The sequence below is a fragment of the Anomaloglossus baeobatrachus genome, chromosome 6, assembly GCF_048569485.1.
Source record: "Anomaloglossus baeobatrachus isolate aAnoBae1 chromosome 6, aAnoBae1.hap1, whole genome shotgun sequence".
Taxonomy (NCBI): Eukaryota; Metazoa; Chordata; class Amphibia; order Anura; family Aromobatidae; genus Anomaloglossus; species Anomaloglossus baeobatrachus.
The window spans coordinates 95,780,415-95,802,037 of record NC_134358.1 but is presented as its reverse complement, the minus strand read 5'-3'; the positions used below and the strand labels follow the sequence as shown (position 1 = coordinate 95,802,037).

The window sequence follows — 21,623 nt, the reverse complement described above, 5'->3', positions numbered from 1 at the left end:
CCCAGACACCTGAGTAGACTATGGCAGGCCTGGTCACAGGTCTGCCCTTGAGCTCGACTTCTCTCCTCCACTGTCAAAGCTAATCTACTTTTTGCACTAGAACTTGTGTTTTTCCCATGTCCAGGCCTGTGGACTCCTCGGTGGGCGGAGCCAACTACCTGACTCCACCCCCCTGCTGTTTACATCAAACATGGAGGGAGGTGACAAGGTTTTGTAGTTTGGCTGCTGTTGTGACGCCCTGGACAAGCCAGGGGTCACAGGAATGACATCACCACACCCTACACCCCGGTTAGGCACATAAAAGCTAGACCAGAAATCCTTGTTGCCCTCCGCAGGGGCTGATGTCCACACCAGGGGGTGGAGCCAGGCGGTTGGTCTCCACCCACCAAGGAGTTCACAGTCCTGGAGGAGGGAGAACACAGGCAGTTAGAGTTTGGAGGAGGAAGTGAGAGGAGTTGAGTGGTAGAGGAGCAAGTGTGAGGAGAAAAGTGACAGCTTAAGAGCCTGAAGTTAGTCCGGGTGTGTGCCCCGGACGGAGACAGCAAGGTTAGCAGACGGCGGTGACCGTCTGCAGGAGTGGCCTATCGGAGGTGCCGTGAGGACCGTGGACGGGTGGTGACCCGGCGGTACCGGACCGGTACACAAGGAAAAGCCATCACCATTGGCAGGGGCCTTTCGGATCCTGGCAAGGCTAGGAGTCGCCGTAAATTTGCCAAATCCGTCAGTGAAGGGGACCTCCGGGTTTCCAAACAACTAAGTCCCGATTGAAGGCAACAGTCCAACCGTATGAGAGAGACACCGCCACCGCCAAGGCACCAGTTTCTCAGGGCCAGCACCTGCGGGCAAAAAGGGGCTCCTCCGGCCCATATCCAAGTCGGGGAGCGGGTTATCGGTGGGAACCCATCGCTACCAACATTACACAAGGTGCAGGGAAAGAGACAGTCACCGTTAACTACCGGGGAAAAGCAACAGCAGCCGTCCGTGGGAACCGTTTTTCCAGCCGTGTGTTTTACCGAGAACTGTGTCACCATCTCAGGCTGAGTGAGTACCACCGTGCCGTGAGGCACAGCGCTGCCCCCCGTGACCCTGCACCTCACCAGGCCCCGCACCTGGCCTGCCATCCCTCATCCTCCACCCCATCACTGGGCCCCGGGACAACCAACCCCTACCCACGGTGGGGAGAACTAACAACTCTGCTGCTCCCTGTCACCACTCCCGGGATCCCCATACAGAGCAGTGGTGGTGTTACCAAAAATCACCACAACCGTGGGTGGCGTCACGGACAATAAATCCCCAAAACCAAACCCCTTTTCACTCACGGGCGAGGAGCGCCGCTCGAGTCCCCGGGATCCGGCCCATCGCTCGAGCCACCGAGCAGCAGCGACCGCAGCAGCAGCGGCAGCCGGATCCGAGCAGTGGGAGAGTGCAGCGTTCCCTCCTCCGCCCACGACAACTTGGCGTCACGAACAGGATCTTACCGCTCTGCCGTTGGGTAGAGGTGCGCCTTGTTACCGCCGGAGGTGTCCGGCCAGAAAATTTCAGAAGCCGCCATCTTTGGCGCGAAAAGTTCCCGCTCGAGCGTCTCCTCGAGTAGTGGAGGCGCGAGGGCCAAAACCCCGCCCAGATAGAGGAGGAGCCGAAAAGAGGCTAAGGGGGACGAAATGGCGACTGGCCGCATGTAGCCGCGGCTATAGAAGCAGGGACGCCAGGAACCTGCGGCCATTTACTGGTTCCTGGAATAGGCCGCTGCTAAAGATGCTGAGTCCGACCAGCAACACCGTGGTCCCCGCGCCTGGCACTGCAGCGCGGGTGGAAGTCCGGACCGTCCAGCTAAGCAGCCATCTGCAGGTCCGCATGCAGCTCCTCCTGGAGGAGTGGGAGGCCGACATGGCGGAAGTGGTGGCGGCCATACGGAGACGCCAGGTGGAGGGAGTCTTGGAAGGGAGGGTAAGTGACCCACGCCCCTGTACCCCTAGTGGGTCGGTCATCGCGGCTGAGGGACCCGGTCCATACCCGCTCGCCCTGCTACCTCCCCCGTTACCCGTGTTGGCTGCTGCTGCCCCACAACTAGGCCCTCTACCACCACCACCGGTAGCGGTACCCTGCCAATCCACCCAGGCGGACCGACCTGCAGCAGAAGCTCGTGACCACCTTGATCCGCTTCAATGGAAGAAGCCGAAGGCTGAGGCCGTCAGCAAAGATGCACCGGAGGCATGGCGGGGATGCAGCTGCCAGGAGGCAGAGCAGGCCATGTCACAGCGGGGTCCCTCATTACTGAAGGTGCCGGTCGTAGCAAACACGGAGGGACTCTGGCTGGGTCCGTCCCCCGCACACGCTGAACCGGAGCAAGCAGAAAGTGCTCCAGACTGGGAGCGGCGGCAACGGCAGCTGCGCAGAGAGATCGATGCCCGAGAGGGGTGTAGAGCGGATGTGCATGCCCGCATGTATAGGGAGGAAGATCGCCTGCAGCGAGCTACCATCGGGGTCCAGAGCGGTGCACCATGTGAAGGTGGCACTAGAGCCCCACGAGTGAGAATGGACTGTTGAGCCACAAAAGGCAGCGGTCCACCGCTGCAAGTTGTCCCCGTTGGGACCACCTGTGTGTGTTTAAAGGTTCTGCAAGTTTGAAAATGAAAATGATTAACCGAAGTTCACCTGATTGTCTGCTACTGTGATTTGAAACCGGTCGTTGCCGGCACCGTTGTCCCCGTGGGGACCGTCTGAAGTTGCGTAAGGGACTCCTTACGGACAAGCCCGTGAACTTGCAGGGCAACCACAAACTAGTGGGATGTAAATAATGTTGTTGTTGCAGCTTCCACCGTTACCGCCTCCGGAGAGGCAGATTGGAGGGAGGGCCCGCAGTGGAGCAGGCTGGGGCCCAGCCACCACCGGAACCGGTGGCTACCCTCTGGGGATTCCAGGGGCTCCCCATGGACGTGGGTCCCCTGGAAAGGACAGATCCCGCTCGGGTAACTTGGTGCAGGACTGGGGTCAAGGGGTGCTGCCTGTTTTCTGAGGGGCAGCATCGGGGTCAGGTTACTTGGGTGGGTGAGAGCGGAAGCCGTAACCGTTAACCGTTTGAAACCGTTTGCAACGTTTAAGAAAAGTGCCTCCCGTTGTGGGATGATGTTACTATACCTGTATGTGTTTTTATCTTTTTACAGTTTAAAAGAAAAATAAAACCGGTGTTGGACGAGCAGCCCGCGGACAGTCTGCATTTTGCTAAGGGGGAATGTGACGCCCTGGACAAGCCAGGGGTCACAGGTAATGACATCACCACACCCTACACCCCGGTTAGGCACATAAAAGCTAGACCAGAAATCCTTGTTGCCCTCCCCAGGGGCTGATGTCCACACCAGGGGGTGGAGCCAGGCAGTTGGTCTCCACCCACCAAGGAGTTCACAGTCCTGGAGGAGGGAGAACACAGGGAGTTAGAGTTTGGAGGAGGAAGTGAGAGGAGTTGAGTGGTAGAGGAGCAAGTGTGAGGAGAAAAGTGACAGCTTAAGAGCCTGAAGTTAGTCCGGGTGTATGCCCCGGACGGAGACAGCAAGGTTAGCAGAAGGCGGTGACCATCTGCAGGAGTGGCCTATCGGAGGTGCCATGAGGACCGTGGACGGGTGGTGACCCGGCGGTACCGGACCGGTACACAAGGAGAAGCCAGCACCATTGGCAGGGGCCTTTCGGATCCCGGCAAGGCTAGGAGTCGCCGTAAATTTGCCAAATCCGTCAGTGAAGGGGACCTCCGGATTTCCAAACAACTAAGTCCCGATTGAAGGCAACAGTCCAACCGTCTGAGAGCGACACCGCCACCGCCAAGGCACCAGTTTCTTAGGGCCAGCGCCTGCGGGCAAAGAGGGGCTCCTCCAGCCCATATCCAAGTCGGGGAGCGGGTTACCGGTGGGAACCCATCGCTACCAACATTACACAAGGTGCAGGGAAACATTACACAACGCGTTTCGGAGACTCATCTGCCTCCTTCCTCAGGGAAAAGAATCCCTGCTGTCCACTGGATACACTCCCTGGGCTGCCCTATCAAAGCAGAGGGAGGAGATCAGCGCCATCTCTGTGTATCCCACAGCATATTCTTTGTGCTCCACTTTCCCGCTGAGCAGTGATCTGCAGCCCGAGCCTGGTATTGTACTATAGATATCAGGCTGCGATCACTGCTCCTCGCTGCATGTACTCTCATCAGAGTTCCACTCACTGTAGCTACTCCTGTCACCACTCTGTGTTCTGTGTATGAAGAGCTGCTGGGAGCGGAAGTGACATAGTATTATGTGGCACAGTAATATGGTGGCACAGTATTATGGTGCACAGTAATATAAGGGCACAATAATATGGTGGCACAGTATTATGGTGCACAGTAATATGGGGGATCAGTAATATGGTGGCAAAGTAATATGGTGGCACAGTAATATGGTGGCACATCAATATGGTGGCACAGTAATATGGTTGTAAAGTCATTTGGAGGCACAGTTATATGGAGCACAGTAATATGGTGGCACAGTAATATGAGGCACAGTAATATGGTGGCACAGTAATATGTGTCACACGGGAATATGAGGCACAGTAGTATGGGGCACATTAATATAGTGGCACAGTAATATGGTGGCACAGTATTATGGGGCACAGTATTATGGAGCACAGTAGTATGATGGCAGAGTATATGGGGCACAGTAATAAGGTGGCACAGTAATATGATGGCACAGTAATATGGGGCACAGTATATGGGGGCACAGTATTCTAGAGCACAGTATTATGGGGCACACGAATATGGTGGCATATTAATATGGTGGCACATTAATATGGGACACAGTAATATGTTGGCACAGTAACATGGGGCACAGTAACATGGAGCGCAGTAATATGGGGCACAGTATATGGGGCACAGTATATGGGGCTCAGCATTAGGGGTCACAGTAAGATAGTGGGGCACAGTAATATGGTGGCACAGTAATATGGGGAACAGTATGTGGAGAACAGTAATATGGGGCACATTATACAATGGAGCACTATGCCAGCGGTGCTCAGTGACACTTTCCACATATTAGTATCACTTTGCAGTCATCAACAAAATGGCTCCGCACTAAGATCCTAAACTTCATCCTCCCTTATCCTTTTGCAAATGCCCGGAAGGGGAGGGGAGGCATGACATCAGACAAATGAGAGCAGATTCTGCCCACTTTTACTACAGTTGTAAAGCAGGCTAGGTGTACACTAGGGTTTCATGTCAAATTTCAGCAGCTGCTCCCCTTAGGGTTTAAAAGTGGAAAATATCAAAGTTTTTAAATTATTTTTCATATTTTGCGCAATTTAAAACAAATAATCATATATGTAAACAAGGCATTGAAACATTAATACTTTACATTTTGTCAGTTATTGAAAACATTTTATTTTTATGGCACCTTCCCTATTTGTTGTCTCTGTGGTCGCAGACTTTGAGAGTCTCCCTATCTAATGAAGCTGGCCTTGTCAGCCTCGGGTGGCTCTTGGTGTGTCACCAGGTCCTTCTCCTTTTTTCACAAACATGCAACGAACCTGAACTTACCAGAAAGAGAACTCATCTTGTTGAGCCATTCTTCCCCCCTCGCTGCGCCTCAAGTTTAAAAGTTCTTTTACCCATAAGAAACATTTCCTTACCCAAACACCAGTAGTCCTTTGCCTCCACCCCATCCACACTCATCCTCGTCCTCTCCATCGCCATCAGCATACACCCATTTATAATTTTTTAGCCTCTGTCTGGGTATTTAAAGTTTTTTTTGGAATATAGGTCAAACAGTTGGGGAATGCACAAGCCGAACATAGATGTCGCGGGCGGAGGAGGGGACGCCGCGCTCTCCCACTGCTCGGGTCCGGCTGCCGCTGCTGCTGCGGCCTCTGTTGCTCAGTGGCTCGAGCGATGGGCCGGATCCCGGGGACTCGAGCGGCGCTCCTCGCCCGTGAGTGAAAAGGGGATTGGTTTTGGGGATTTATTGTCCGTGACGCCACCCACGGTTGTGGTGATTGTGTGGACACCACCACTGCTCTGTATAGGGATCCCGGGAGCGGTGACAGGGAGCAGCTTTGTTGTTATTCCTCCCCTCCGTGGGTAGGGGGTTGGTTGTCCCGGGGCCCGGTGATGGGGTAGGGATGGATGGCAGGCCAGGTGTGGGGCCTGGTGAGGTGCAGGGTCGCGGGGGCAGCGCTGTGCCGCACGGCACGGTGGTACTCACTCAGCCTGAGACGTTGACACAGTTCTCGGTAAAACACACGGCTGGAAAGACGGTTCCCACGGACGGCTGCTGTTGCTTTTCCCCGGTAGTTGGCGGTGATGGTCTCTGTCCCTGCACCTAGTGTAATGTTGGTAGCGATGGGTTCCCACCGGTAACCAGCTCCCCGACTTGGATATGGGCCGGAGGAGCCCCTCTGTGCCCGCAGGCGCTGGCCTCGAGAAACTGGTGCCTTGGCGGTGGCGGTGTCTCTCTCCTACGGTTGGACTGTTGCCTTCAATCGGGACTTAGTTGTTGGGAGACCCGGAGGTCCCCTTCACTGACGGATTTGGCAAATTCCTAGCCTTGCCGGGATCCGAAAGGCCCCTGCCAATGGTGTTGGCTTCTCCTTGTATACCGGTCCGGTACCGCCGGGCCACCACCCGTCCACGGTCCTTTCGGCAACCTCCGATCAGCCTCTCCTGCAGACGGTCACCACCGTCTGCTAACCTTGCTGTTTCAGTCCGGGGCACACACCCGGACCAACTTCAGGCTTTCCAAACTGTCACTTTCTCCTTCACTTCAACTCCTCTTACTTGGTCCTCTACCACTTCCCTCTCACTTCAAACTCTATCTCTCCTCAACTCCTGGTTTTCCCGCCTCCAGGACTGTGAACTCCTCGGTGGGCGGGACCAACTGCCTGGACCAACCGCCTGGACCAACCCCCTGGTGTGAACATCAGCCCCTGGAGGAAGGCAACAAGGGTTTGTGTCTGACTTCGGTGTGCCTGACCGGGAGTGTGGGGTGTGTGGGTGTTGTTCTCTGTGGCCCCTGGCTTGTCCAGGGCACCACATTTGCACACCCTTTGGAATATATAATTGCAATCAATCGCTTCCTATAACAATCACCAAGCTTCTTACACCTCTCTACTGGAATTTTGGACTTTTCTTTTGCAAACTGCTTCAGGTCTCTCATATTTTAAGGTGCCTTCTCCCAAAAGCAATTTTAAGATCTCTCCACAGGTGTTCAATGGGATTTAGATCCGGACTCATTGCTGTCACTTCAGAACTCTTCATCCATCTCTGGGGGCTTCTTGAAGTATGTTTGGGGTCATTGTCCTGCTGGGAGACCCATGATCCAGGTTGTAAACAATGTTGAACTCCAGTGCCTATGGCCCACAAGAGGAATTGATTCCACAGGTCCCCACCCTACTGCTATTCTACCTAGACATTGTACTTGTTTTACTCCAGTCTCAAGCACATGTACGTGAGGCCTAATTCACACCAGTATCTTTGATCAGTATTTCATCAGTATTTTTATGCCAAGACCAGGAGTGTCTCCAAAATACAGAATAGGTGTCAATCCTTCAATTATACTTTTCCTCTGCGAGTTCCACTCCTGGGTTTGGTATACACACACAGATAAAAAAATTACTGATGTATGAATGTGGCCTAAAAAAGCATGTGCCTCATACTGAGATGGGCTATTATTTCAGCCTACATGCATTACCATAACAAATTTACTACAATCAGGGACTGGTTTACAATTCTGTTGTATTTACACCACTTTTATTATAATAATTTCCTTGGCCGTTCTCGCCTGCGCACCCTTTCCATGAAGCTTTGCTTTCTTTTAAAAAAGTCCCCCTCCCCCACATATAGACTATATAGGTTAGTCCCTCCTCCTGCATATATAGCCGATATAGGCTAGTATCCCCTCCTCCACATATAGCCCATATAGCCTAGATCCTCCTCCCCCAGATATAGCATTCACTTACATAGCCTGGTTAACCCTCCCCCACATATAGCATATATAGCCTAGTTCTCCTGCTCTAAAGATAGCCTATATAGAGTAGTAAACCTCTCCCACATAAGGCATAAGTAACCTATCCCCCCTCCCCCACATATAGCATATATAGCCTAGTCTCCGGTGACCTACATATAGCTTTGACCAAGGTCTGAAATCTTGGTCAAAGTTATCAAAGCAAACAAATCTCCACAGGTGCCCATAGTTTTGCATCGACCCATGTTCCTTTTTGCCATTTTTAAAATGTAAAATATGAAAATATTTTGAGGGGGCTAAAATACAAATGAAATGTGTCCTCTTGAACTTTATGCCTTTTAGAGATTATTTAATCTTCATCTTGCTTAACTGTTCACAATAACAGTAATATTGATCAGTACCTCCCGGCACCTACCTGCACGCAACCTCAGATCCTCACAAGATCTCCTTCTCTGCTCCTCTCTTATCTCCTCTTCCCACAATCGCGTACAAGATTTCTCCCGTGCCTCCCCCATACTCTGGAACGCTCTACCTCAGCATATCAGACTCTCCCCTACCGTGGAAAGCTTCAAGAGGAACCTCAAGACCCACCTCTTCCAACAAGCCTACAACCTACAATAGCCCTCAGTCCAGTACACCACTGCACAACTGGCTCTGTCCTCACCTATTGTACCATCACCCATTCCCTGTAGACTGTGAGCCATCGCGGGCAGGGTCCTCTCTCCTCCTATACCAGTCTGTTTTGTACTGTTAATGATTGTTGTACGTACACCCTCTTTCACTTGTAAAGTGCCATGGAATAAATGGCGCTATAATAATAAATAATAATAATCAGTTTTTGCATGTCACTGTATATAGCTTGGTCCCCCTCTTACACATATAGCATACATAGGCAAGTCCCTACTCTCCCAAAATTGCTGCATATATAGCCACTGTTCTATTACACATAGCAGTTTCACATAAAATTGTATTTAAAAATGAAAATTGCTTCTCCTTCCAGTCTCCTGAGCTCCAAAAAGGAATCTTGTCAATGATAACATTTGCAGAAGAGGGAGGAGAGGAGGACCGGGCAGCGGCTGCAATCCCCCAGCACCAATCACATCACAGCCTCATCAAGCCCCTACTCTGAGGCACCAGAGAGGAGTGAGAGTGTGCAGACTGCTCAGCATGTGGCAGCTATGGTAACCTCACTGACCCCCCTAGCCGTAGTCTCATCACACTCAGGAGGTGAGGGCGGGAGACAATGAAGATGGTTAGATTGGCTCCTCTGCAGGAGTTTTTCCACTGCTCTGCTAATCTGTATCCATAGCAGCACACTCCCTCCTTCTCCTGCTATGCTGGTGCTAGGTGTTAGTGATAGGCAGTCCGGCTCTTTTTGGTGGTCCGGTTCCCATGGCTCCGCTCACCAGAAAGAGCCGTATCTTTCAGATCGTTCTCGGCTCCTTATTAAATATGTGTTCACCCCAGGTGAACACATATTTAAGATTATAGTAACGCTGCCAAAACCCCGCCCATCCGTGGCTAAACCCCACCCACTTACAAGTGACCAATTAGATTGTTAAGTAGGCGGAGTTTAGCCATGGGTGGGCGGAGTTTCAGCTGCAACAAAAGACGTTTAGAGATTTTCGTTTGCTCTCATTGGTGATCCGGCTCCTGTCAGTCACAGCAGGGTGCCGGATCTTTGTGTCGGATCGTTCACGACTGACACATCACTACTAGGTGTTAGTCAGACTGATACCTGTGCAGGAGAGGTGTTACTGTCAGTGGTATTTCTACTGCTTATGTGTCAGTTTTACTCCAACACCTAGTGTCAGCACAGTATGTGAAGGAGAGTGTGCACTGCTATGGATGCCGATTAGCAGAACAGTGACTAGCTGTGCTAGGGTGGGAGGGGGAGGAGCCTTCCATCTCTTGTCAGTGTCGGCCCTGCAGTGGGGTTCACAGGAGGATTCCCTGATTTCCCAGTGAGCCAGTCTGAGCTTGGATCTAAAAACCCAGCTTTCCGACACTGGTCACTACCTTACAACACAAAATCCTTTGGTAATCTTCAGATTTCATGATAACTTTCACACAGTCAAGGAATCCCAGTGTCAAAGGCAGCAAAAGAACCCCAAAACAGCTTTGAAACTCCACCATATATGACTGTAGGTACTGTGTTCTTTTTTTTGTAGGCCTCATCCCGTTTTCGGTAAACAGTAGAATGATGTGTTTTACCCACATGATGCTTTCCCAGAAAGATTTTGGCTTACGTACATATCTGCAAACTACAGTCTAGCTTTTTTATGTCTCTGTGTCAGCAGTGGGGTCCTCCTGGGTCTTCCTCCATAGCATTACATTTCATTCAAATGTCTACAGATGGTTTACACTGACACTGAGGCATCCTGAGCCTGCATGACAGCTTGAATTTCTTTGGAAATTAATTGTGGCTGCTTACCCACCATTCAGGCTATCCTGTGTTGCAACTTTTCATTATTTTTTCTCTGCCGTCAACGTCCAGGGAGATTAGCTACTGTGCTATGGGTGTAAACTTCTTGTTTATGTTGCACACTGTGGACAAAGGAACATCAAGATCTCTGGAGATAACAAAAAAAGACAGTCTCTGTAATACTAAAGTAAGCAAACCATGAATGTAAGAATATAGACATATATACTGCTAAAGGACATCTAAGAATTGTTTTAGATATTTAGCATACATAAATGGCCATTTCTATATCTGCACAGTAGCCACGATAAGGAAATCTCATATTACTAGGTACCTATTCTGAACTGAAGCCTCTCTCTGGGTAAGTATGAAACTGCTACTAGAGAATAAAATCACCTGTTGCTATTTTGGGAGGGGTGCACAGTCAGAGGGCATGACTCCATAATCTAAACAAAAAGACTTGTTTAGTTTTGGACCTGTACACACTGCATGTTAAGGAGTGCCATCAGTTTTTTTGTTTAGATTATGCAGTCATGCTATCTGACTGTGCACCCCTGCCCCATTAGCCATAGATGTTCCTACTTGCCCATACACATGGAGATTTTTCAACCAAGAGGCTTCAAATAAGAGTAGGTACCCACTAATATTAGACTGCCTTGATGTGGCTACTGGGCAGATATAGAAATGGCCATTTTTGTTTGTGAAATATCAATTTGTTTTTTCAGATTTCCTTAAGCACTCATGCATCTCTATATCCTTACATTAATGGTCTGCACGCTTTAGCATTTCAGAGTGCAGCTGTCTTTTTTGTCATTGTATGTCATGTTCAGTTATGCACCCGTTCACACTGTTAAGAAGTTTAGTCAGTCTTTTTGTTTAGATCTCTGGAGACAGTCCTCAGACAGTTCTATTCTCTTCTTTCTTTTCTCCATGCTTAGTGCTCCACACACAGACACACAATGCAGAGATTGAGTCAACTTCTCCCCTTTTTATCTGGTTTCAAGTGTGATTTTCATATTGCCCACACCTGTTACTTGAATGAGCATCACTTGCTTGAATCAAAGCTGTTTACCCACAATTTTGTAAAAGTGCCAAGAATTTTGTCTGGCCCATTTTTGGGGTTTTGTGTTAAATTTGTCCAATTTGCATTTTTTCAGGTGTTGTTCCAACACTCATAAACGTGTATAACAAAACATGTGCAATTCCAATAATTTTTCTTGGAGAAAATCTTCATTTTCTGGAACACTTTCCAGGGTGCCAACACTTTCGGGCAAAAGTAAACCAGAAAAATACAAATCAAACAATTAGCTCAGAGTAATAAGCAGATTATGATCTATGTCTTGGGCACATACTGCCTTATGGTATGTGCACAAGACATCTCTTAAATGCTGCTGTATTTGTAATGTTATTGAAGCAGAAGGCGCTTCAGGAGCACGTATTTCCTGAAGCGAATTCTTTGGCATCTTTCTGGTTGTTTTTTTTTTTTCTAGTCGTGTTTTTTGTTGTATATATAAACTTCCAAACAGAAGCTGAATGATGATGGTCACTTTTTGTAGCTGCTTCAGACCTGAAGCAGTTAAAAGAAGCTCAAAAAGGAAGTGTAGAGTTGAAACCAGAAGTTTATATCCACTCTCTATAAAGACATATCTGCAGGTTTTTCTCACTATCTGACATGAAATCAGAATAAACCTTTCCCGTATTAGGCCAATTAGGAACCAAAATTATTTATATTTGCCAAATGCCAGAATACTTAGAGAGAATGTTTTAAGGCATTTTTATTACTTTCTGCAAAGTCAAAATTACATACACTAAGAGTATGATGCCTTTAAACAACATGGGGCAGCCCATATGATGATGTTATGTCTTTGGAAGCTTCTGATAGGTTTATTGGCAACATCTGAGTTAATTAGAGACACACCTGTGGATGTATTTTAATGTACCCCTGACACACACAGCTTCTTTGTGTAACATCATGGGAAAGTCAACAGAAAGCAGCCAAGATCTCAGGAAGGGAATTGTGGAATTGCACAAGTCTGGTTCATCCTTGGGTGCAGTTTCCAGAAACCTGAAGGTGCCATCTGTACAAACAATTATACACAAGTACGAACAAGATGGGAATATCCAGCCATTATACCGCTCAGGAAGGAGATGGGTTCTGTGTACCAGAAATGAACATGCTTAAGTCAGACATGTGCATATCAACCCGAGAACAAAATCAAAAGACATTGTGAAGATGCTGGCGGAAGCTGGTAAGATTGTGTCATTATCCACAGTGAAACGAGTACTGCATCAACATGGGCTGAAAGGCCACTCTACCAGGAAGAAGCTATTACTCCTAAAAAATACAGATTAATGTTTGCAAATGCACACCAGAACAAAGACGTTACTTTTTGGAGACATGTCCTGTGGTCTGATGAAACTAAAATGGAACTGTTTGGCCATAATGACCATGGTTAGGTTTGGAGTAGAAGGGATAAGTTTTGAAGCCTAACAACACCATCCCAACTGTGAAAAAACACAGCGGTAGGAGCATCATGTTGTGGGGTTGTTTTTCTGCAGGAGTGCACGTCATAAAATAGACAGCATCATGAGGAAAGAAGATTATGTTTATTAAGCTTGGGCGTAAATGGGTCCTCCAAATGGATAATGACCCGAAGCATACTGCCAAACTGGTTACAAAGTGCCTTAAGGTAAACAAAGTCAATGTCAATGAGTGGCCATCGCAAGGCCCTAATCTCAATGCTATTGAAAATGGATGGGCAAAGCTGAAAAGGCCGGTGTGAGCAAAGCAACCTACAGACATGGCTCAGTTACACCAGTTCTGTCAGGAGGAATGGGCCCAAATTCCTACCAACTATTGTGAGAAGCTTGTGGAAGGATATCCAAAACATTTGACTCAAGTCTTGCAGTTTAAGGGCAATGGTACCAAATACTAATGACATGTATGTAAACTTTTGACTTTGCAGAAAGTAATAAAAATGCCTTAAAACATTCTCTCTCTCATTATTTTGGCATTTGGCAAATATAAATAATTTTGGTTTCTAATTGACCTAAAACAGAAAAGGTTTCTACTGATTTCATGTCAGATAGTGAGAAAAACCTGCAGATGTGTCTTTTTAGATAGTGCATGTAAACCTCTGATTTCAACTGTATATTCACAGCAAATGATTTTGACAAATACTCATGTTTAAAAGAAGCAGCATGTGAATTCTTCAGGTGACTTCTTGTAGGAAGACTCTAGTGATAGTTTAAGTAAAAGAAAAAAAATGCCGGTGGCAAAACCGCCCACGAATGATGTCAAAGTGGCTGGCAAAGCTGATTAAGGAGCAAGATCGATGGCTTTTTCCAAAGTGACTTTTTCTACAATCTCAGCAGGTGTGCCTGCTTGTTAACATGTGCACATACTCTTATACTATGTGTACACAGAGTTTTTGGAGCAGACACTGGCTGTGGCTATGCGCACAGACACCTTGAAATTGGAGCTGCTGAAGTTTTCTTTCATATAAAGATATTTTTTTGTTATTTTTTATAATGCTGTGAATGAGAAGCAAATGAATGCAATATCAAGCAACAGAGCAGAAATGAACTGAAAGTGTAATAATAAATATTCACCAGCAGATGGCGACATAGAGCCAACACAACCAGTGATGAAAAGCAGCCACAGCCAATGAAGTGAATGTCAGTTCTACGAATCCACCAGCAGATGGCAGCAGAATACCAGATAAGTACTGTAATCTCATCCTAATTAAAAAAACAGATCAGAGAAGCGCAGCTCCACGTCTGAGAGCGGCAAGGTCAATGTCTGATTTATTGCAATGCATGGGATTAGGTGTTATTTTTGGATTCCGGCGCAGAGGGAGGCAAGGTAGGTGCATGATCATTGCCGGGTCGTTTCGGGGCAAGGGGTCCCGTCTTTTGGTTTCAATGCCCTTCATAGCAAGTGCTTGGAAGATTTGAGATTCCTGGTATGATCCGATGGTGCTCGGTCGCCTGGCATGTGAAGGATGCTGAGAGGATGGGCACAGGTTGCACAGATCAAGAAAGAAGCGACTGATCTATGAGATGCCATTGCTGGGCAGATTGTGGCCGCTCAGTGCTGTGCAGGGTACGGTGCCCAGCTGGCACACTGCGGGCTGCGCATCTCTGGATTCCTACAAGTGATGTCCTACAACAGGGACCGAGCTGTATGGAAACCCTGCAAGGACATCTGTCCTCCTGCTTCTTCCTACCTACTTTTTATATGGGCAAAACCCTGTAATTGGAGGGTGACATTGAGAACTCGGACATGGGTCATAGCATGGCATCACATCGGCCCCAGGAAAGCACGACCACCGATTTACCAAGAGAACATCCTTGTGTAGGACAATCTGCTGGTGTCTGTGTGATGGGAGACAGAAAAATGGAGCAGGAGGGGACCACTCAAAAGTAATCAACTGGTGGAGTATACACCTGACTGCTGGGAACTGTGGTGTGTGTGTGTGTGTGCTGTGTGCTGTGTACTGTAGTGAGTGTGCTGTGTACTCATGAATGATATATAGTGTGTGCATGCTGCTGGGAACTGGGAACTACTGTAATGTACTGTGTGCTGTATACTGATGATGTGTAGTGTGCACGCTGCTGTGTACTGTAGTATAGTGTGTGCACGCTGCTGTGTACTGTAGTATAGTGTGTGTACGCTGCTGTGTACTGTAGTATAGTGTGTGCTGCTGTGTACTGTTGTATTGTATTGTATGCTGCTGAGTACTGATGATATATATTGTGTGCATGCTGCTGTATACTGTAGCATAATGTGTGCTGTTGGGTACTGTAGTATAATGTGTGCTGCTGTGTACTGTAGTATAGTGTGTGCATGCTGCTGTGTACTGTAGTATAATGTGTGAACGCTGCTGTGTATTGTAGTATAGTGTCTACTGCTGTGTACTGATGATATATATTGTGTGCATGCTGCTGTATACTGTAGTATAGTGTGTGCTGCTGTGTACTGTTGTATAGTATGGCATACTTCTGTGTACTGATGATGTATAATGTGCACATGCTGCTGTGACCTGTAGTGTGTGTGCTGCTGTGTATTGTAGCGTAGTGTGTGCTGCTGTGTACTGTAGTATAGTGTATAATGCTGTGTACTGTAGTATAATGTGTGCATGCTGCTGTGTACTGTAGTATAGTGTGTGCATGCTGCTGTGTACTGTAGTATAGTGTGTGCATGCTGCTGTGTACTGTAGCATAGTGTGTGCATGCTGCTGTGTACTGTAGTATAGTGTGTGCATGCTGCTGTGTACTGTAGCATAGTGTGTGCATGCTGCTGTGTACTGTAGTATAGTGTGTGCATGCTGTTGTGTACTATAGTATAGTTTGTGCATGCTGCTGTGTACTGTAGTATAATGTATGCATGCTGGTGTGTACTGTAGTATAGTGTGTGCTGCTGTGTACTGTAGTATAGTGTGTGCATGCTTCTGTGTACTGTAGTATAGTGTGTGCTGCTGTGTACTATAGTATAGTGTGTGCTGCTGTGTACTGTAGTATAGTGTGTGCTGCTGTGTACTGTAGTATAGTGTGCGTACTGCTGTTCCATATTATAGTGTGTGCTGCTCTGTACTATAGTGTAGTGTATGCATGCTGCTGTGTACTGTAGTATAGTGTATGCTGCTGTGTACTGTAGTATAATGTGTGCATGCTGCTGTGTACTGTAGCATAGTGTGTGCATGCTGCTGTGTACTGTAGCATAGTGTGTACATGCTGCTGTGTACTGTAGTATAGTGTGTGCATACTGCTGTGTACTGTAGTATAATGTGTGCATGCTGCTGTGTACTGTAGTATAGTGTGCGTGCTCTGTTGTGTACTGTACTACTGTGTGTGTACTGTAGTATAGTGTGTGCATGCTGCTGTGTACTATAGTGTATTGTGTGCATGCTGCTGTGTACTGTAGTATAGTGTTTGCTGCTGTGTACTGTAATATAGTGTGTGTGCTCTGTTGTGTACTGTAGTATAGTGTGTGTGCTCTGTTGTGTACTGTACTATTGTGTGTGTACGCTGCTGTGTACTGTAGTATAATGTGTGCATGCTGCTGTGTACTGTAGTATATTGTGTGTGTGCTGCTGTGTACTGTAGTATAGTTTATGTGCTGCTGTGTACTGTAGTATAATGTGTGCATGCTGCTGTGTACTGTAGTATATTGTGTGCATGCTGCTGTGTACTGTAGTATAGTGTGTGCTGCTGTGTACTGTAGTATAGTTTATGCACGCTGCTGTGTACTGTAGTAAATTGTGTGCATGCTGCTGTGTACTGTAGTATAGTATGAGCATGCTGCTGTGTACTGTAGTATAGTGTGTGCTGCTGTGTACTGTAGTATAGTTTGGGCATGCTGCTGTGTACTGTAGTATAATGTGTGCACGGTGCTGTGTACTGTAGTATATTGTGTGCATGCTGCTGTGTACTGTAGTATAGTGTGTGGGCTGCTGTGTACTGTAGTATAGTGTGTGCATGCTGCTGTGTACTGTAGTATATTGTGTGCATGCTGCTGTGTACTGTAGTATAGTGTGTGCTGCTGTGTACTGTAGTATAGTTTGTGCACGCTGCTGTGTACTGTAGTATATTGTGTGCATGCTGCTGTGTACTGTAGTATAGTATGTGCATGCTGCTGTGTACTGTAGTATAGTGTGTGCTGCTGTGTACTGTAGTATAGTTTGGGCATGCTGCTGTGTACTGTAGTATAATGTGTGCACGGTGCTGTGTACTGTAGTATATTGTGTGCATGCTGCTGTGTACTGTAGTATAGTGTGTGCTGCTGTGTACTGTAGTATAGTGTCTGCACGCTGCTGTGTACTGTAGTATAATGTGTGCTGCTGTGTACTGTAGTATATTGTGTGCATGCTGCTGTGTACTGTAGTATATTGTGTGCATGCTGCTGTGTACTGTAGTATAGTGTGTGCTGCTGTGTACTGTAGTATAGTGTGTGCATGCTGCTGTGTACTGTAGTATAGTGTATGTGCTGCTGTGTACTGTAGTATATTGTATGCATGCTGCTGTGTACTGTAGTATATTGTGTGCATGCTGCTGTGTACTGTAGTATATTGTGTGTGTGCTGCTGTGTACTGTAGTATAGTGTATGTGCTGCTGTGTACTGTAGTATATTGTATGCATGCTGCTGTGTACTGTAGTATATTGTGTGCATGCTGCTGTGTACTGTAGTGTATTGTGTGCATGCTGCTGTGTACTGTAGTATAGTGTATGTGCTGCTGTGTACTGTAGTATATTGTATGCATGCTGCTGTGTACTGTAGTATAATGTGTGCACGCTGCTGTGTACTGTAGTATAATGTGTGCACGCTGCTGTGTACTGTAGTATATTGTGTGCATGCTGCTGTGTACTGTAGTATAGTGTGTGCTGCTGCTGTGTACTGTAGTGTATTGTGTGCATGCTGCTGTGTACTGTAGTATAATGTGTGCACGCTGCTGTGTACTGTAGTATAATGTGTGCACGCTGCTGTGTACTGTAGTATATTGTGTGCATGCTGCTGTGTACTGTAGTATAGTGTGTGCTGCTGCTGTGTACTGTAGTGTATTGTGTGCATGCTGCTGTGTACTGTAGTATAGTGTATGTGCTGCTGTGTACTGTAGTATATTGTATGCATGCTGCTGTGTACTGTAGTATAATGTGTGCACGCTGCTGTGTACTGTAGTATATTGTGTGCATGCTGCTGTGTACTGTAGTAAAGTGTGTGCTGCTGTGTACTGTAGTATAGTGAATGTGCTGCTGTGTACTCTAGTATATTGTATGCACGCTGCTGTGTACTGTAGTATATTGTGTGCATGCTGCTGTGTACTGTAGTATATTGTGTGCATGCTGCTGTGTACTGTAGTATAGTGTGTGGGATGCTGTGTATTGTAGTATATTGTGTGCATGCTGCTGTGTACTGTAGTGTAGTGTGTGCTGCTGTGTACTGTAGTGTAGTGTGTGCTGCTGTGTACTGTAGTATAGTGTGTGCATGCTGCTGTGTACTGTAGTATATTGTGTGCATGCTGCTGTGTACTGTAGTATAGTGTGTGCTGCTGTGTACTGTAGTATAGTGTGTGCATACTGCTGTGTACTGCAGTATAGTGTGTGCATTCTGCTGTGTACTGTAGTATAGTTTGTGCATGCTACTGTGTACTGTAGTATATTGTGTGCATGCTGCTGTGTACTGTAGTATAGTGTGTGCATGCTGCTGTGTACTGTAGTATAATGTGTGCATGCTGCTGTGTACTGTAGTATAGTGTGTGCTGCTGTGTACTGTAGTATAGTGTGTGCATGCTGCTGTGTACTGTAGTATAATGTGTGCATGCTGCTGTGTACTGTAGTATAATGTGTGTGCCGCTGTGTACTGTAGTATATTGTATGCATGCTGCTGTGTACTGTAGTATAGTGTGTGTACGCTGCTGTGTACTGTAGTATAGTGTGTGCTGCTGTGTACTGTAGTATAGTGTGTGCACGCTGCTGTGTACTGTAGTATAGTGTGTGTGCTGCTGTGTACTGTAGTATAGTGTGTGCTGCTGTGTACTGTAGTATAGTGTGTGTGCTGCTGTGTACTGTAGTATAGTGTGTGCTGCTGTGTACTGTAGTATAGTGTGTGCATGCTGCTATGTACTGTAGTATAGTGTATGTGCTGCTGTGTACTGTAGTATATTGTATGCATGCTGCTGTGTACTGTAGTATAGTGTGTGCACGCTGCTGTGTACTGTAGTATAGTGTGTGCTGCTGTGTACTGTAGTATAGTGTGTGTGCTGCTGTGTACTGTAGTATAGTGTGTGCTGCTGTGTACTGTAGTATAGTGTGTGCTGCTGTGTATTGTAGTATAATGTGTGCTGCTGTGTACTGTAGTATAGTGTGTGCTGCTGTGTACGGTAGTATAGTGTATACATTCTGCTGTGTACTGTAGTATAGTGTGTGCTGCTGTGTACTGTAGTATAGTGTGTGCTGCTGTGTACTGTAGTATAGTGTGTGCTGCTGTGTACTGTAGTATAGTGTGTGCTGCTGTGTACTGTAGTATAGTGTGTGCTGCTGTGTACTGTAGTATAGTGTATGCTGCTGTGTACTGTAGTATAGTGTGTGCTGCTGTGTACTGTAGTATAATGTGTGCTGCTGTGTACTGTAGTATAGTGTATGCTGCTGTGTACTGTAGTATAGTGTGTGCTGCTGTGTACTGTAGTATAGTGTGTGCTGCTGTGTACTGTAGTATAGTGTGTGCTGCTGTGTACTGTAGTATAGTGTGTGCTGCTGTGTACTGTAGTATAGTGTGTGCTGCTGTGTACTGTAGTATAGTGTGTGCTGCTGTGTACTGTGGTATAATGTATACATTCTGCTGTGTACTGTAGTATAGTGTGTGCTGCTGTGTACTGTAGTATAGTGTGTGCTGCTGTGTACTGTAGTATAGTGTGTGCTGCTGTGTACTGTAGTATAGTGTGTGCTGCTGTGTACTGTGGTATAATGTATACATTCTGCTGTGTACTGTAGTATAGTGTGTGCTGCTGTGTACTGTAGTATAGTGTGTGCTGCTGTGTACTGTAGTATAGTGTGTGCTGCTGTGTACTGTAGTATAGTGTGTGCTGCTGTGTACTGTAGTATAGTGTGTGCTGCTGTGTACTGTAGTATAGTGTGTGCTGCTGTGTACTGTAGTATAGTGTGTGCTGCTGTGTACTGTAGTATAGTGTGTGCTGCTGTGTACTGTAGTATAGTGTGTGCTGCTGTGTACTGTGGTATAATGTATACATTCTGCTGTGTACTGTAGTATAGTGTGTGCTGCTGTGTACTGTAGTATAGTGTATGCTGCTGTGTACTGTAGTATAGTGTGTGCTGCTGTGTACTGTAGTATAGTGTGTGCTGCTGTGTACTGTAGTATAGTGTATGCTGCTGTGTACTGTAGTATAGTGTGTGCTGCTGTGTACTGTAGTATAGTGTGTGCTGCTGTGTACTGTAGTATAGTGTGTGCTGCTGTGTACTGTAGTATAGTGTATGCTGCTGTGTACTGTAGTATAGTGTGTGCTGCTGTGTACTGTAGTATAGTGTGTGCTGCTGTGTACTGTAGTATAGTGTGTGCTGCTGTGTACTGTGGTATAATGTATACATTCTGCTGTGTACTGTAGTATAGTGTGTGCTGCTGTGTACTGTAGTATAGTGTGTGCTGCTGTGTACTGTAGTATAGTGTATACATTCTGCTGTATTGTTGTAGAACAGTGGACTCTGTGTCCTCTGGTTTCTGTCACATCACACCTTTGCCCGGTCCCTATGGCTGTGTGTACTGTGCCCCGCACAGAGCGCGGTGGCTTCCTTCAGTGTATACTGTGTTCTTGGAGATGCCGTGTAGTTTCGGATGTCTTAGTACGAGCTGTAGTCCACCAGTTAGTTCTGGAGGTGACTTGTTACAGGTGTTATGGGACTGCAGAGCTGTGGGTGTATTTATTATGTGTATCATCTGTATACAGAAGAACTTGGAGATCACGAATGGGAGGAGTACGGAGGATAGTTACTGGAGTAAAAGTCATCAGGCTGGTACTTTAAAAAGGACGGGTTAATTTTTACTCTCCGCCCCAAAACAGGCTGATCTCTGAGAGCCAACCCCACCTGCTAAGGTCTGAGTGAGATGGAGGTGGTGGGACCCTATAAAGCCCCAGAAGAACAAGCCTGGTGGCTGACACTCACTCACTGGCAACCAGCAAGAGGACCTGTCCAGCAGGAGGAGCTGAGATCACAAGATAATGGCACATGCATGGGGATATGGTCCTGACAACGGTGAGTGATGGGGACAAGTGTCCTTCTTCTTGACACTTATGTTATGAGAACAGGTTGAGGAACGCCAACTAATAACATATTTCTGAAGCCATGAACTAAGTCTTCCCCATGTGCAATGTTTGGGGGCGAGAGGTGGTTGACCGATTTTCTTGGGATAACCTGGAGGACAACTTCTATTTTTGAATTGTCCATCTTCTATATCTAGTCGGTATCGTTTTTCATGGCCGTTCTCTCGCCATAAATAGAGTGTCTCGTCTTATTCATCGCAGTAGATTGCCTTTTCATTATCATGGAGAGTTTCCCTCCAGGCTGCAGCAGTTGGGAAAACACATTCAACTAATTGTATTTGGAAGTGTTTCAATGTACGATGTACTAATCATCATCCATCCGACTGTATGGATTCACCTAACGCTCAACAGTAGACTGGAGGCAGCAGATCCCCGCACATCCCTCGCATATCACTGTGT

The 21,623-nt window shown here is 47.0% G+C and overlaps 1 protein-coding gene across 1 annotated transcript in view; it reads left to right on the top strand.

The window, feature by feature from the left end:
* Positions 1–14,159: 14,159 nt before the first annotated feature.
* The window catches only part of LOC142317114 (carbonic anhydrase 2-like), a 74,609-nt gene continuing 67,145 nt past the window's right edge, over positions 14,160–21,623 (top strand). The window contains exons 1-2 of the mRNA XM_075353122.1: positions 14,160–14,257; positions 20,964–21,156. Coding sequence (XP_075209237.1) covers positions 21,123–21,156 — 34 coding nt within the window. The 5' untranslated portion in view covers positions 14,160–14,257; positions 20,964–21,122. The remainder of the gene's footprint in view (positions 14,258–20,963; positions 21,157–21,623) is intronic.